This window comes from Sceloporus undulatus, chromosome 5 (genome assembly GCF_019175285.1).
Source record: "Sceloporus undulatus isolate JIND9_A2432 ecotype Alabama chromosome 5, SceUnd_v1.1, whole genome shotgun sequence".
Taxonomy (NCBI): domain Eukaryota; kingdom Metazoa; phylum Chordata; class Lepidosauria; order Squamata; family Phrynosomatidae; genus Sceloporus; species Sceloporus undulatus.
In genome coordinates this window covers 25,195,214-25,212,683 of record NC_056526.1, presented here as the reverse complement: position 1 = coordinate 25,212,683, position 17,470 = coordinate 25,195,214, and the positions used below count along the sequence as shown (strand labels likewise).

General features: G+C 41.8%; 1 protein-coding gene across 7 annotated transcripts in view; it reads right to left on the bottom strand.

Moving 5' to 3' along the window:
* The window catches only part of BRAF (B-Raf proto-oncogene, serine/threonine kinase), a 74,460-nt gene that overhangs the window by 15,827 nt on the left and 41,163 nt on the right, over nucleotides 1-17,470 (bottom strand). For 6 of the 7 annotated variants that reach the window (XR_006103999.1, XM_042467401.1, XM_042467397.1 and 3 more), the window contains 7 exons: nucleotides 12,702-12,819; nucleotides 11,347-11,431; nucleotides 9,509-9,685; nucleotides 7,860-7,906; nucleotides 6,924-7,042; nucleotides 5,921-6,052; nucleotides 4,035-4,169 (listed from right to left, as the gene is read on the bottom strand). Coding sequence is in view for 6 of the 7 variants with exons in the window: in XM_042467401.1 (XP_042323335.1) it covers nucleotides 4,035-4,169; nucleotides 5,921-6,052; nucleotides 6,924-7,042; nucleotides 7,860-7,906; nucleotides 9,509-9,685; nucleotides 11,347-11,431; nucleotides 12,702-12,819 (813 nt within the window). In the remaining variant the exon portion in view is untranslated. Of the gene's footprint in view, nucleotides 1-4,034; nucleotides 4,841-5,920; nucleotides 6,053-6,923; nucleotides 7,043-7,859; nucleotides 7,907-9,508; nucleotides 9,686-11,346; nucleotides 11,432-12,701; nucleotides 12,820-17,470 lie in introns of those variants that run through there. The other variant, XM_042467399.1, reaches the window with a different exon arrangement.

The following is a 17,470-nucleotide window of genomic DNA, read 5'->3' as shown; positions in this document are numbered from 1 at the left end:
CGGAGGCTCTGGACACTTGTACCCTAGGATCTGCTATAATGTCAGCGTTCAGACCTTCGCTTATACGAGAGGTTTTATCCGCAAAAAAGTCGTTAAACAGGTCACAGCAGGCCTTAGAAGGTTCAAGGATCTGGTTCAGGGCGGGAGGAAGCTGAGTTAGCTCCCTGACCACCCTGAACAACTCTGCTGGACGCGACTCAGCGGACGCAATACGGGCACCATAGAACGAATTCTTTGTTGCGCGTATTGCCTCTCCGTAGTCCTCTAACAGTTGGTCTAGGAGAGCCTTGTCGTCTAAGCAAAGGTGTTTCCGCCAACGGTACTCTAGCCGTCGCAGAACCCGCTTCCTCGCCCGGAGATCTTCCGTATACCAGGGCTTACGTTTGGAAGCGGGCCTGAGAGGGCGCTTGGGAGCGATCCTGTGTATAGCCCTAGAAAGACCGGTATTCCAAATACCGGTGAGGGCATCAACAGAGTCGCCGTCATTTCCAACCGCGAGCCCCTCTAAGGCTTCTTGGAACCTCTCAGGTTCCATCAGCCTTCGAGGGTGGACCATCCTAACAGGTCCACCACCCCCGGGGGGGGATCTGGGTAGAAGCCTTGATTTTCACCTCTACCAGGAAATGATCCGTCCATGACAGGGGGGAAACATTTGCTATTTCCACCCACGGATTTTCCGCCTCCGAACAGAAGACCAAATCGAGAGTATTACCCGCACAATGCGTAGGACCCTGTATCAGCTGGGACAGGCCCATGGCCGCCTGAAGTCACCCAGGACAAGAAGCCTGGGCATTTCCAACATCAGCTCAGCGACCAGCTGTGTCAGCTCGTTAAGGGAGTCCGCTAATGCACGGGGTGGCCGATACACTAACAGAATCCCTAGACTGTCCCTAGCCTTTAGGGTCAGGTAAATTCACTCGATATAGGAGGTCTGTCGGATGTGGTTCCTGGTGAGGGACACGGTGTTCCTATGTATCAAGGCCACACCTCCCCCCCGCCCACCTAACCTGCGCTGGTCCTTCACCGAGTACCCAGCAGGCAGGGCCTGAGCCCACACAGCGTCCCCTTCAGGCCCTAGCCAGGTCTCGGTAGTGCAAGCCAGGTCACACTTAAGAGTCCTCCAGCAGATCCTGGAGGATGTGGGTCTTGTTATTAATCGACCTGGCATATACTGAGGAGAAGCAACCATTAGGAATTAAAGCCACACTTCTAGAAAGATGGTGAAAGAGATAATGTGGCTGCCTGCTTTATCTCTCTGTTTACGATGTCGAATCAGAATTAAAGGGTTCATGAAGGGTTGCTTGCTTAAAGACCACTAGAACACTATGAAGGAAAATTACAATTCAAGAACTAAACAAAGATGTAATATAACTAATTGCTCATTGAGTTTTGTATTCTGTTTGCCTGTCCCATATTCTTATCTTACAGACTTTTTGTACATAAGAGATGTGACATGGTAGATGCACCTGGGTTACCTGCAAACATATACATGGATTGTTTTTTGTGGGTTTTTTGGCCTATGTGGCCATCTTCTAGAAGAGTTTATTCCTGATGTTTCGCCAGCATCTGTGGCTGGCATTTTCAGAGAATGTTTGCCTGGAAAGGAGTTGAGTATGTATGTACTGTGTGAACCTGGGAAGGCAGGAGTGATTTGATTGTGGATTGTTCTGTTGCCTAATGGCAGGCCTCAGGCTGGAAGGGTATGCAAAAGAGGATTAATGTCTGCTTGATCCTCTTTTGCATACCTCCCACTCTGAGGCCTGACATTAGCAACAGAACAATCCACATGCAAATCACTCCTGCCTTCCCAGGTTCACACAGTACATACATACTCAACTCCTTTCCAGGCAAGCATTCTCTGAAAATGCCAGCCACAGATGCTGGCGAAACATCAGGAATAAACTCATCTAGAACATGGCCACATAGCCCGAAAAACCCACAAAAAACCTATGGATGCCGGCCATGAAAGCCTTTGATATACATGGATTGTAACGGCACCAGAATTGTCTTTTCTTTGGTTGAGGGTGAGGGAACAGAGGAGAAAAACAAGTCTAAATCCAGCTGTAGGTTGCAGCTAGAACAGATCTCTTGAATCAATGGAAATTTATTAAGTCACCACTTACACAAGCTCTGTTGATCCTCCAGGCCTGCTGTAATTGGGATTGGCGCCTGGATTTAGGCCATCTAGTAAAGCTTTAGATATTGCTTGCAAGATGCAGGTTAAGTTTAACCGAAGGGGCTAAAACTACCAGTCTAGTCAATGCTGGGTTAAATGGACACATCAGGCCCTCATACTAAATCAGATCCCAGGTTTCACATATACAGACAACCTTGTCACACAGGGAAAACTGGAAATTTAAACTGGTCACAATGCAAGGTCATCCAGGGCATTAGGGACAATTTTGCAATTTGTGCAATTGCTGTGCACAAATCAGTTAAAAAACAAACAGAAAGTGAGGTGAATCAGGGAATAAGCATTTTCACAAAAACATTGTGTTTTCATTTCCATTTCATTCACGAATTCGCTTTCCTCACATAATTGCAGCAGCCTGAAAACCATGTGCCAGATTCTCCCTGTTCCCAGATTTCCCATAGTTCCTTTGCTGAGCCGAGAAGGAGGCAGCCTTGTTTTTAAAGGGACATACGCACAACATACACCCCTCTTTCCCTTGTGCGGCTGCTCTCCTCCTCCTGCAGCCTCTAAGCCTTAAGTCTAAAGGAACAGCTGGTGGAAGAAGGCAGAGAGGATGTTTTGGAATTCCTCCTGTACAAGGAGGGAGAAATGGAGGATATGTCCTGGGAAAGGAGGGCATCTGGGAGTTTCAGCTCTCGCTGAAATCAGGCAGATTTATGGACCTCGTCTTTCTCTCTAGTGTGTGTGTTTGTGTATGGTTTTATGGGAGTTTGCAAAGGGAAACCTCGGCCTTCCTTCCTCTGAAACAGCTTCTGGGGCAAAGAGGATTTTCCTTCCCAGTTTCCCTTCCCTCTCTTGAGCGTGTGTGCGTGTGCAGTTGTGGAAATGACAGTTTGGAGTATGTGCAAAAAAGTTATTTTCAAGCTAGCAACGGGATTTGTCCTCATCTGTCTCAAACGCAAATTCACTTTTGATCCACTTTCTTGCCTAAGTAATGTGCTTTTAACCCCTTGTTGTGTTCTGTGTGTGATAAGCATTAGCAAATTTGCTTGTTTTTCCGGCGTGCCAACACTTTTAACCATTTTTGGGAAGCACATAGATTACCATGTGAAAAAGTTCAGAGAAGCAGATGTGTCTCTTTACTTCCAAAGATGACAGCAGCAATGCTGATATGCATCATTCCTTCCTCATATTCCTCAACAATTCTTTTATTTCTGGCCAGACTATCATAATGTCCTTAGGTTCTTTTTGATAAAGAAGCTTGTGTGACTGAAATCGTCAAGCAGAGTGAGTGAAAATAAAACCAAATTATATCTGTCCTTCTTCCAGAAATGTAGGCCCATTTCAGCTGGGAATGGAATGCAACAGGGATAGCGGTGGGCAGGGGCTTACCAAGTCTACATTTCTGGTGTAAAAAAGAACACTTGCTGCCATTGTATCTCCCTTCAGAATAATCCCAGAAATAACTAGCAACTCTAGTACCACTTATGATAATTTTTCAACAGAAAGGGCATACATGGTGGTAGCAAGAACAAAGAGTTCTATTTGAAACCAGCAGAGTGTGTGTGTGTGTGTTTTAAAAAATCAAACACTAGTTGATGCTGAGGAAGCAACAAGAGACATGTTTTCTAGAGTTAAAGTATAAACACAAGAACAGCAGAACTATACAGTATATTACCCTGCCACAAAACTAACAGAATTATTTCAACCCCTTTGCCTCCCAAAACACTCAAATGGCCTGGGTAACTTGCTTCCATGTACTCCGGAGGTAATTTTAACTCATCCCTTCTTCAGATGAAGTTTTCAGGTCCTTATTATCTCCTACACAGATATGATGTATCTCTGAATTTAGCATTAAACATTAAGCTGCTCCACAAAACAAACTATCCATATGTCTTACCTGTGGGAAGAGGGGTCGTTCATCCCTCTTCTTTTTCAAGCATTCTGCCATTAGCCTTTTCATGGCTTTGGGACAATTACTCCTTACTTTGCTGAGATCTGGAGAGAGGTATCCTCGTCCCACCATAAATATTATCTTTGTAGAAAGGAAGGAAGGAATGATGGAAATGGGGGGGGAAATCAAACAAATGTCTTGTACAAGTTAATATCTTCTATATGTTAAAATGGTGAAAGAGAGTGATTGAAATTTTGATGAGGTGCAGGTTTGCACAGTATTTAAAGTTTTGGAATTTTTTAAGCCATACTTAAAGTTTTTCTGGAGATGACTCAAGGTTTTTTTTCCATATTAGAAAGTAAACCAATTGTAGTTTGGCATAGCTTACAGATACAGAAAAAATAAATATACTGGACCCTTGGCATCTGCTGGAGTTTGGTTCCAGGACCCCCCCACTGATACCAAAATGTAGAGGCTCAGGTCCCATTAAATACAATGACATAGTAAAATGATGTTCCTTAAACAAAATGGCAAAATCAAGGTTTGCTTTTTGGAATTTATATACTGTCTTTTAAAAATATTTTCAATCCATGGATACAGAGGGCTGACTGTAGGAGATTGGTGTATACTGCATTTGCCATGAAGTTCTGTTCTTTCTACAAAGAAGGATACATCCATGCATAGGATTACTTCTGCTGTTGCCCAGAGGGCAAGGAATTACACAGTAAAAACTGTGGGTTTTGCTATATGGCTCCCTTACTTGTCCCCTAGTTTCATTTGTAGACAAAACCAGTGAGGGTGGACTGAAAAATCTTCAAAGGATGAAATAAATAACAAAGATATTAGCTTGACACCACTAGGCTGGGGTTATATATTTGCTTTTTTGCAGACAAAACTTTTAAAGGTAAACACAACAAACACATCATTCTCCTTTTTCAATGAAGGAGCTTCCAAGAAATTGTATTTGGCTAAGTTAAACACTGTAGAAAAAGAAGACATGGTTGGAATGGTAGCGAAACTACCATCCATAAAGGCACTACTTACTGGAGGACCCTTGCCTTGTAAAGGTGGACATACTAGAACATGACATCACCCTGCAAATCTCTTCTAGTGGAAAAGTCATGGGAAAAGCTGCTGTTGCTGCTATCAAACAGAGGATAAATGCTCAAGCTGCACTTCTGAATACTTAGGACCATGAGCAAAACTATCAATTACACGCCACAAACTACAAAGCAGAGGCAGTGAAAATTAAAGACACATAGGCAGGATCATCCAGTTGACCAACTATTGAGTTTTCTACATTATTCTGTAAATGAGAATACAAATTTTAAATCTCTGACACACAACCAGAAAGATGGAGGTTAAGATAGATAGATAGATAGATAGATAGAATGATTAGATAATAGTTGTGTGCCTTCAAGTCATTTCTGAGTTATGGAGACCCTAATGCAAACCTAATGAGGATGAGAGACTGTGACTTGCTTAAGGTCACCCAGTGGCTTTCCATAGCTGAGCAGAGATTTGAAACCTGGTCTCCAGAGTCACTGGAGTGACCCTAGAGGCTCAAGCCACTATATCATCCTGGCTTTCTGTGTGTGTGTACACAAAGCAAAATCATTTACAGTGCGCCCTTGGCTTACGTGGGGGATCCGTTCCAGACCCCCCCCGCGTAAGCCAAAAATGTATATGCTTGAGCCCCATTCTCTTGAATGGGGCTTGTGCACACGGGGGCACGTGTATGCTCAAATCCACGTATGACGCGGGCGTACTGTATACAAAAAGTCTCTCTTACCACTTTAAATCATTCATTCATAAAACAGGAAGAGAATGTGAAAACATAAACCAAATGTCATTAGGAAATCCAAGACTCTCCAAAAATATGACTGCATTACCTGGTCTCTGTTGTTGATGTTAGAATATGGTAACTGCCCAGTCATCAGCTCATAAAGAACAATCCCAAATGCATACACATCTGATTGAAAGCTGTAGGGATTTTTATCTTGCATCCTAATTACTTCTGGTGCCTGTATAACATATAGAAAAAATGGCTTTATTTTGTAGCTGTGACTGCTTACTTTTTTATATCTTCAGTCAGGAGTAGACAGATTTTTGTGCTCCAGGATCTATTCAGAAACTCACCAGTCACAGCCATGTACAAAATAGTGGTTCAAGACAGGTAACAAAACAAGTCGTCATCGAGTATATCTACTACCAGAATTTTCAGTATGATTTTGAATTTGTACACAAAGCTATTATGCTGCACCATTCTAATTTCTTCCCCATAAAGCTTTATTGTTGCAGCAGTTTTTCAACGTCACTCTTATTAAATGTTTGATGCTTGTCAATATACTGTTTCAGACCCTGATCTACCTTCTGCTCACTCCTGCCTTAAGATGTCAAAATGTGAAACCTACTTTTGAAAGAAGATAGCAGAGAAATTGGTCTTTAATAGCTGCTTTTGCTTAGATCTGAAATATCTAATTAGATCCTACAAATTAAGCAGTCATCTTACTAGTTACTGAGATTCACCAACTGCTTTAAGTAAAATTATGATCAATTTTCAGTATCTGAGAATGGTTTCTATCTGACCAAAGTTTAGTACAACCACTAAGATTATTGTAAAAGAGAACATTTATAAGATGACACCATGCAAAGGATAGATCCTTAGACTGAATTGAATTTTCCAGAAAGAGAAGAAAGAATACCTTCACTGGACTGCTTCAGAAAAAGTAAGGTTCCCATGTATAACATAAGACAGTATTCTCTGCAGTGAATTATAAAGGATGGGACCAAGCCTGTATGTCCAGGCCAGAGAAGAAATGGAGATATCTAGTTACTCAGGGGATAACAGGTAGAACAAAAACAGTTTGGAGAATAAATACCCCCTTTATTTACCATCCAGAGAATTGATCCTGACAACTGTTCAAACTGATGGGACCCACTCCATCGTGATTTCACTGTTGCTAGACCAAAATCACCTATTTTTACTGTGAGATCTTCATGAAGAAATATATCTGAGCAAGTGATGTAAAGAATAAAAAAAGGTAAAAGCAGCATTCCTCATTTCCAGGCAGAATTCATTCAACAGGTGTAAAAGTCAGTCTCATCAGTCCACATTATAACCAAACTAATATCTGAACAGTTTCTAAAATTGAGAACTTGAAAAGTTATGTTTAAGAGTACAACTCCCAGGATGCCCTCAGTAAGGGGATTCTGGGAGCTATAGCCCAGAAAAGCAACTTTGTTCAAACTCTGCTGTAATGTGATAAGACAACACAATGAACAAACTAAGGTAGACTCAGTTGCAACTAGGGTGACTGCATGAAATCTTGAACATCTGAAAAAAACCACTGGAAGTTGCAGACACTTCAGACGATCCTATGAAAGGGAGTTGACAAAGGTGATGTTAAGTGAAACACAGTTAATGTGTATCATGCTTCTTTAATTAAATCTCAATTTATCTTTTCCTAGATCTCACCACTGCTCTCCAAAGAACCATCAACCCCACGTGTATCACTGGCTGAATTACAAATCACATGTGCAAACCAAGAATGTGAATCCAAATATATGTGCTGCTTATTCATATTTCATTCTCTTCAATGATGATGCACATTCTTGTCCATATTCTGGTGCAACTAGTCGGGTATTAATACCTTTGCTTCCTTTCTTTACAATGATAGCTATACTGGGGCTGGTAAGCGTTCACTGTTTAGCATTCTGAACATCTGGTTCACCAAACTGTAGTCCCCCAGTCAATTTACAAACAAATACACACTCTGATAAAAGAGGGAGAGAAGGGTGGGGAGAGGTGCAATAAAGTAAAAAGGATACTATTACTCTTGAGGTCTCTGTGGATGATAGACTTGGCATGCAAGTAACTGGAAAAGAACAAGGTATGAGACAGTGAATTGATCCTACATTTTGCTTATGGTATTATCAGGAGGTGATCTTAAAGATGAAAAATACATATGGTAGTACACAGACTATACATTGTTACAGGGCCCAAGACTTCAAACCACTTATTTGTTACTTAGAACTGATCATGTCAAAACAACAGCACCTTCAGGCCACAGCTTTTTTTAGGCACATGGGTTGCAATCCTGTTTCTGCCCATCTCCTCTGGAAAGAAGAACCTGGAGCATGTCTACATCACCAATTGCCTTTCAACAAAGAAAGTGCCATAAATACTTTCAAATACATGTTTTATGGCTTTTAATTATGCAATTAAGGATTTTAAGCATAAGCTGGTTGGTGTGCAATTCTGACTCAGGGTGCAAGAATATACAAACAGGTAAACAAACAGCATGGAAGTAAGTGGGAAATCACTTCAATTAACTGCTGAATATTCATGCTTTGATTGGGTTATCTGTTAGAGCTGCAGAGTTCAAAGCTTTATATTTATTAGCTTAATGTATGGTTCCAGCATACCCCATCCTTCCATACTCATGATGCACTACTGCCAATCCAACATTTCTTGTAGAACCATTTTAAAGGTTTCCGTAAAACAAGACTATGCTTCTTGTTCCTTCAAGTCAAGTAAGAAGACTACAGAATAACACTACACATACAGAGGGCCCTCTCCTTATGCAGGGATCCGTTCCGGATTCCCCTCCATAATGGGAAGTCCGCATATGCTCACACCCCATTGCAAACAATGGGGCTCATGCTCATGGCTCGGAGCAGCGCATGTGCGACATAGCTTTAATTGCAGCGCGGCTTCCGTTTAAGGTGGAAACCGTGTATAGTGTGCTTGGGATTCTTTTAACCCAACCAATATTATGAAAATCTGAAGAGTTGACTTAAGGAAGACAATAGAATTTGAAGGCTATAAGCAACTTGGAGCAAGTTTGATGGCAATGCAGTTAAATGATTTGTGCTAATTGGGGCCAGTTCTTCTATTAGGCTGTCTGAGGAATCAGATTTTCATTCAAAATGTACTTGCTACCTTATCTCCATACCCACAAGGTTTTGAATTTGAATTGACAACCTCATTCAAAACAACTTATATTAGTATGTCTCTGGATTCTCCACTCTGAAACATGCATCTGAGGAGGTAGGCAGAAGGCTACAAAAGTTCATGCTTCCATCTTCTTTCAGCTAGTCTCAAAGGTGCTACAAAATCCCTTTGCACACAACTGCATATTGTCTCTGTAACTCCAACTATGATGTGTAATTTCTAAGATCACATAAGAGATAACAGAGAGGAAATAATTCCTCATATCTATGATATCTTTGCAAATGTAACAGGAAAAAAAGTTTACAAATACCTATTTTCTTAAAATAGCAACAAATGACAACTGACTCAGAAACAGAATTGAGTATTTGGTTTTCTAAAAGCTCCAAGTTAAGCAGACATCGTCTTCACTGGCTGAAGCTTTCTGTGAAGCTGCTGAGTTAACCCATGTGTTCTGGAGAAATTAGCATGCGGAGAACCACCATTGTTTCTCTGTGCCATCTTAGCTAGCAAAAGATGTACTTACTCCATTCCTTGTGCCGTCTGCCGTGCAATGTCAATCAGCTTGATCATTTCAAATTTGGTCTCTATGATGTGTAGATGGTGGTAAAGACTGGAGCCCTCACACCACTGCGTAACTATAGCTAGCTGCGGCTTTGTTGAATAGCCCATGAAAAGTAATATATTCACATGTCGTGTTTTCCTGAAGAAGCAAAGAAAATTTTATCATTTAATGGACTGGAAATCTAATGCAAACTAAGAGCTGAACATTCTCCTATGCTTTTATCTACCTAAGAAGTGCCCTAATGTTTCCAATGGGGGCCAGCCAGATAACCTTAAGACAAAGAGAAGAGCACTACTCAGCCAGAAGACCAAATCCAGTTTTAGAGAGGGTCTACACATTCTACTAGTGGACTAAACAAAAAGAGTGTGATGAAAAATGTCATCCTATTTTAACAGAAACTTCATACGGAAAGCAAGCCTTGGGAAAAGACATTTCCGCTTTTTAGAAAGGGATGTATGTATGTACAAAAGTTGGGAAACCATCAAATGATGGTGTCAGAGAGAAGACAATGCCAGAATAAGACCTTGATTTAGAAAGTTCACAACCAGGGCATGAATCCAACAGCCACTTGCAGCTGTGTTCAAGCAACTGATGTTCAAGACCAGGATCATTCTGAACATATAAATTTCATATGGTCATCAAAGCTACCAGCTAAGGATAATTCTGTCTTTTTGAATTTGTCTACTCAAGATTTTTTAAATTGCTGCTTTTATCTATTTTATTGTTTTGCTGAGGTTTCTCACCACACTGGTATCTGTAATAATGAAGAGAGTTCCAAATGTACAGTATTTAAACATGAATGTTCAAAATGGTTTAAGACTAGTTTTAAAACCAGAAGTGGAAATTGCATTGTTGCAGTATATCATTAGTTCCATGATGCTCCATTCCAACTTCCTGATACCATCCCTGGCTTGTTTGTTTCTTCCCCACACCTAATATAGGTTTTGACAACATGAGCATGTCTAGTTTTCATTAGGCTGCTCTTTTCTTGGAGGAGAGTACAGTCGGCCCTTCTTATACACGGATTCAAGCATACACGGTTTGAAAATGTTCAAAAAAAGTATAAATTTCAAATATCAAACCTTGATTTTCCATTTTTTATAAGGGACACCATTTTGTTATGTCATTATATTTAATAGGACTTGAGCATACACAGATTTTGTTATACATGGGGGATCTTGGAACCAAACCCCAGCGTATAATAAGGGTCCACTGTATTTTCCTTAGAACATGGGTGAAAATCATGTGGTCCTCCAGACATTCTTGGACTATAACTCCCAGAAGTCCTAGCCATCATAATTGATGGTGAGGAATGCTGGGAGTTGCAGTCCAACAACATTTAAAGGACAGTAAATTTCCACCCCTGTCTTAAGATTCTTCTTTTGAAAAGATCGAATACACTTTTACAAATCTAAAAGTTTCCACTGACCATTCTGGTTAGTACTCACTTCTTGAGATCAAAGTTACAGAAAGTGATGGAGATAAAAGGCAGTCTCAACAAGCAGTGAGAGCCAAATGAGAGAAAAGCAAGAACAGGGGAAAAACAAAAATGAAGTGTGGAAAAAAAAATCAGTTTTCTTTGTCAAAAACATGGTTTGATGTAGAGTTGTCTAAGCATGAGCATGTGTTAAACGGAGTTCAGCAAACCTATAAGCAGACAGAAATTGTAACAGAAGACAAAATGTCTTAGAGAATAACTAGGAAAAAACCCCAGAATCTTTGGCAAATGGTAGAAGATTAGAGGCTTCTCTAGTGAAGTTATACTGGTCGTGTTACCAAAGTAATTCATGCAATCTTACCTGAGCACTCCTACTTCATTTTTAAAGGCCTGCAGCTGCTGAGGAGTAGGGGCTGTAACATTCAACATCTTCACCGCAACATCACCTTCAAAAGCAATTGTTTAAAAAACAGCTGTATTCAGACTGCTGAATAATAAAAAGAGACACAAAGCTCAACTATTGATATGTGCCACCCATTAAATGGTTATGCTATTCTATAAATTTCCATTATGTAAAATGCATTGTTCAAGATCCAAAGAACTATTATAGCTCTACCTGAAGTCAGTGGATGACCCACTTTTGTTCCTGCACTTTTTGTGTCTTTCTTATGACCTAATTTTGTATCATTATGCATAATGAAGAGTTCTAAAGAACCTAAAAGCTCATAACATTTATGTGCTATTTTCTGTAACACCTACAATCATATAATTGGAAGTGACCACAAGGGCCATTTAGTTCAACCTCCTGCCATACAAGAAATCTAAAGCATTCCTAAAAATGCTCTGTGGGCATATACTCAACTTTGAGTTGCCTTTCAACTTATGGACCTCATGAATTTCATATGCTCTTCTTAGGTCAGGAATACTCGGAGGTGGTTATGCTAGTTCCTTCCTCTGAAATACAGCCTATAGCACCTGGCATTCATAGCTTCCATGATCAGACAGGAACTGGTTCCTTTATCAGATTTAGGCCTAGAGAGTATTAGCTACCCCTCCTAATTTGCTGTCATCTTCAAACTTGATAAGCATGCTTTCTATTCCACCATCAGAATAATTTATATAGATATTTTAATTTTACAAAATACCCATAAATATAAGAAAAGGTATTATTTTTCTCTGGTTTTTGTTTATGATTTTCTTGGAATGGAATTCCAATGTCATAATAAAAACAGATTCTTGGCCATGACTGGAACAATATCCCCCTCTCCAAGACAAAAGAGACAGAGAGTGCTATCTTTCCCTCACAAGAGACACACTTTTAAATAAAGCCCTAGGGGCCCTGCACTCTTCAGAGAAATGCCTTCATAAGTGTAGAAGGAGTCTGGGGAAAAATACACCTATCCATGAAGACAAACAATAACTAGCTGGGATGGGGGTGGGGGTGGGGGGAGATGAGCACGCTAAACAAAAGCTCAGCTGAAAGAAAACAATCTTCATAATGCTGCACTGGCAATGGTCAAAAATGAAATGAGGGGGAGAGGCTGAGGTGTACTCAGGCCCACATGCTGGGGGCTGAGTTTCCACCAAAAGTTACTCAGCTCTGGAATGTTCTGATCGTGGCCTGCTCTGTGAGTCCCAGAGACCATGAAGAAGAAGAAAATATTGAACAATCCTCCTTCTGCTTAGGGAAAAACAATAAGTTCAGTAATTACATACCATGCCATTTTCCCTTAAAGACTGTCCCAAATGATCCAGATCCTATTCTTTGTCCAACTGTGATTTGGCCATCTGGTATCTCCCAGTCATCACTTGAGTCTCGTCGACCAAGAGTTTTCTGTAAGAAAGGGAATTTGAGCAAAATCAGCTGTATCTGCAATTTTTTCTTAAGAAATGTTCCATGTGTCTTCCTAAAGTGGAGAGTCTTTCAGATACTGCTGACATTTTTGCTACCCATGATTAATTCCAAATATGGTGCATAATGCCATGACATGTTTATCTCTGAAACTGAGAGTATGTGGGTTGCACATATGCGTGTAGAATGATGCACTGGGTACTTACTGTAAAGGATCATTCATATTGACAGCAAAGGGGACGTCAACCTTTGGGCCATAGCCCATTACTGCCCAGATAAGGAGCCAATGTGATTCACAGGAGAGTGTACACTGCTCAGCTATCTGGCTTTTCCCTATCCCTCCCCCAAACAAAAGACCCCTGAGATCAGAGGAAACTGCAAAGCATCTGGCAGTAAATAGGGTGTCTAGAACTGATGCACCTGAGACAAGAAATCTGAAGAAAAAGAGGTAGCTTCTTGTTCTTGGAGGAAGTGAAAAGGTTTACTTATGTAAGGCCAAAAACAGTCTGTTCCAGACTCTACTTCCTCAGACTTAGCAGAGTTTGTCTAAATAAGTCTGTCTCTATATTTAGGACAATTTTGATGTGTTGAGCTGAGAAGGAAAGAACATGACTCCACAGCCACCTGAGGTGTGTTGTCTCCTAGTCTGTCAGACCAGTTAGTTCCTTACTAACAAATGAAAACTCTGAAGAGCTAGTCTGGTTGTTCCAAGTCCCAACCAGTTTATGGAGTTCTGAGCCTCCGCCAGTGGCCAGATGTTCTGGGTTGTCTGATCTTTACACTGTGCTTCCCACTAAAAAAAGACTGAAGTCTATTGAGAAGCACTTAAGACTTGATCCTGTAGAGCAGTGATGTCCAAACTCTGGCCCTTCAGGTGGTTTGGACTTCAGTTCCCAGAAGACTCAGACATCTTGGCCAATGATCTGGGATTCTGGGAGCTGAAGTCCATAACACCTGGAGGGTCAGTTTGGACATCCCTGTTGTAGATGTATGCCTGTCCTTAGGTTCCTAAGGAGGAGTGCCTCAGGGATGCAGATCATGGAATTAGAAGGTTCTACCATAATAAAATGTGAGTTTGCAATGGAAACAACTGGAGGACACAGGTATAGAATCAGCCTAGAGCACACTATGTGTACAACAGATCATGAATCCCAGGAACACCATCTTTGGAGTTAATCAGACGGCCGTAAACAGGCGGCATAATGCAGCCCCTTTGAGCACCATATTGGGGCTGCAGCAACTGGTGTTTTCCAGTGCAAAAAGAAGTGGCAAAATGCTTTTTGCACAAAAAAAGGTTTCCCTTTCGCAGCCATAATGGCTTCCTGCTCCTGTGGCATGCGGTGTCTAATTGCTGCGCCCCAAGAGTGTTCCCACACTGCCTGTTGTGTGGTCGGTAGTGCGGCATGACTTTGGCTTGGGGGCAGAGTCAGGGTGTGCAACGTGCAGTCCCCACGCCCCCATGCCACCCCCAAGTCGGCTCTTACTGCCTGTCTGCTTTCCCCATACTTTATTGTTGTTTGCCTTCAAGTCATTTCTGATTTACGGCCAACCCTTAGGAGAACCTATCATGGGTTTTCCTGGCAAGATCTGTTCAGACTAAGTGAACAAAATCACTTCCTATGTGAGTTAATTCTTGCTTTCTCTGGGGAAATGGAGATGTCCTCACCTATATTTAGCAGAGCCCCCATGTATACAAATGTCCTGAAGAGGAAAAGATGGGTTTTTATAATTTAGTCAGAATATATGCTTCCATAGTCACGTTAAGGCTCTTGCAAGCTGGAGGTCATCTAGGTAGGAATTCATGTAAGTGACATGAAGGTGCAGGTGGGCAATGTCAGATATCACGATTTTGGGGTCTTAAATTAGAAATGCAAATCCTCTGGAAAACTTGAAAAACTTCCTCTTGGAGACAGGAGAAAGAAATATGTAAGAAGATCTTCATCAGGTCTACTGAAGAAAGAAAAACCTATTCACTACAGGGTGTCCTGGATTTCTATGTTGTTGGGGTTTTTTTTTTTTGGTAGAGTAGATGTCAGTTTATGAATTTCAGGTATAAGACGGCTCTGTGGTCTTCATCTTCTTAGCTACCCCGAAGAGTATTTAATACACCTTTTGTCCTGTTACTTTTGGGGGACTGCCTCCACTGCTCCTACCTGGTAAAGGTAGCAAATGTTTTCTGCTGAGTGAGACATAGAGGTCTACAGAAACTGAGCATTCAGAGGATACTGGACTGTAGCTGGTAGTTCTTGACCATCATGTGAAGCACACAGGCATATGAGGTCAAGGCTTAGCAGCTTAGAAGTGAATGAGCCTTTCCTCCACTAGGAAGGACTAGCAAGCCTGATGTTTGCTTTGAAGAGGCATACATGGGGCCTCTTGGCTGGTAGGTGTCTCCAGTTGCCTGGACTGAAAACTGGCTGGTGATCTGTAGTGAGTCCATCTGGGTCTGAAGACATAAAAATTAGATCTGTTGAATCCCCTGGGGAAAATGAAATGAAGGTTTCCTGACTTGATCCCTATCATCTCTTTTTAAAAATTAAGATATAATTTTATTTGGCTTCAACTAAAATGCCCTGAAGGGTCATATCCTGAAAGACTAAAGAACTGTGGAACAGGACTGATGTTATGCTACATCTAGAATCTAGCACTTCAAGTTTGATTAAGTCACTGTTGTTGCAGCAATGACATGAGCAGAGATGGTTAGGAAGCTCTGGATGGTACTGACAAAGTATGCAAGGAAATTATATAGGTTAAGGGACCTACTGAAGATTTTAGAACCTAAGTGATTCTTGTTCTCAACAGTCACTTTGATCCACACTATGGAAGCCCTGTCCATAATAGAGACTGAGGGACTCCAACGGAAAGAACTAAAGCCTTGTGGGCATCTTTGAAGGAGAGCTGCAGAAGCTATAGGAACTGGAGAGGTAGAACCTTTATACTTTTGGCCTGTTATCTGATCCTTCGGGATCACTGCTGCATTAGTAGTGCTAGTCCTTTTGGCTGGTATTTTATGGGCGGGAGCAGCATGAGAGCACTTAGATGGCATATAGCGGAAACATGAATCCTGACTGATCTAGTGGGGATGACCCCCACAGTCCTATCAGTACCAGCAAATTTTTGCCAAATAGGTGCTAAGATTGGACTGTCTGAAAAGGCAGCATTTGTACAATAGCTACTGGTTGTAAAGAAAAGATCAAAGCAAAAGCAGCCAGTATAAATGGGAGCTATATTCCATTTGGCCCTTAGGGGCTGCTGGGATGGAACCAAAGAGATTTGCCTGCTATGTACAGAAATTGCTTCAAAATGGCTGTGACAAGACACACAGAGGAAATTCTGTGGGCTCTGAGGCTTGCTGCTGACCATGTCAAAAGCTAGCTGTTTGCAGAAGGTGGAAAGGGTGTAGAGTGATCAATTCAACTCTATTTCCTTCCAGAATGGCCATAGCCATAACATAGTCCTCAGGCTCCTGTTGCATCTTAGCAGCCTCTACAGTGCTATCTAAATGATCAAATGCAGGGTTTGCCTCTTCTTCAATGAAAGACTGATAGACCATTATATGATTGATTTAAACTGGAGATGCTGGGGCAATCCACTACAAGATTGAAGATGTGGAGTGCTTTGGGGAGGAATAGATTGATACCACAGGTAGGTAGTAGGTAGAAGACAGAGAGAGAGACAGAGACAGAGAGAGAGAGAGAGAGAGAGATTGAGCTGTTATAACAAGCAGAGTGCTCCAGTGTCTCATCAGAATACTTCCATTTGGACAGCTGAGGTTGTTGATCCATTTGATCCTTGGTGGACCTAGCAGTTATGGTGGTGGCTTCTGGACTGTAAACATGGTGGAAAAACACAACAGCCAGAGATGCACTGGGAGGAACAAATGCTAATAAGAGGGCTAGTCAACTAACGTGGATAGGGGTGAAGACAAAGCAGACCAGGAAAGAAACAATTCTTGCACATAGTATATCCATCCCAGGAACAAAAACACAGTGAAAATAAATTTTAAAAAAGCAACAGAATTTTTTCCTCAGTCAAGATATCTAAGGCGCGTTACAGACCGCCCATTTGGGACGGCCTGTAAGCGACTCTTTCCCCGCTGTATTGGGTCCTCAGCTGCCACAACGGCAGCCTCTGAGGCCCCAATCCACCGCTTTCCAGGCCGTGGGGAAGTGGCAAAAGGCCGCTTCCCCGCAGCCTGGAAAGGGGTGTCCTTGGGGCTTCATGCCCCAAGGACACCCGATGGCGGTGGGGAGGAGGAGAAAGGGGCTCGGCCCCTTTCTCCCTTGCGTCCCTGGTGCAGTCGTCTAAAGGCTGCGCCAGCGACGCAAACCTCAGAAGGAGCTCCGTTTTGGAGCTACTTCTCGCGCCATGGAAAGGGCGCTCTAGGCACCCTCGCGCAGCGCAACAATGTCACATCCGCACCGCCTTTCTAACCCTAGTATGTCCCCAGGACGTACTTTTATGCCCATTTGTAATGGGCCTAAGCCTGCAAGTTTAGCCTTTTGTCTGTAAATATCAGATGAAGTTGCTCTAGACTTGAAAGTCACAACTGCACGGCCACAGTGATAGTTGTAAAAAAGATAATTGATATTATGGATATTATCTATATTAATAGATGTCAGTCAAGATATAT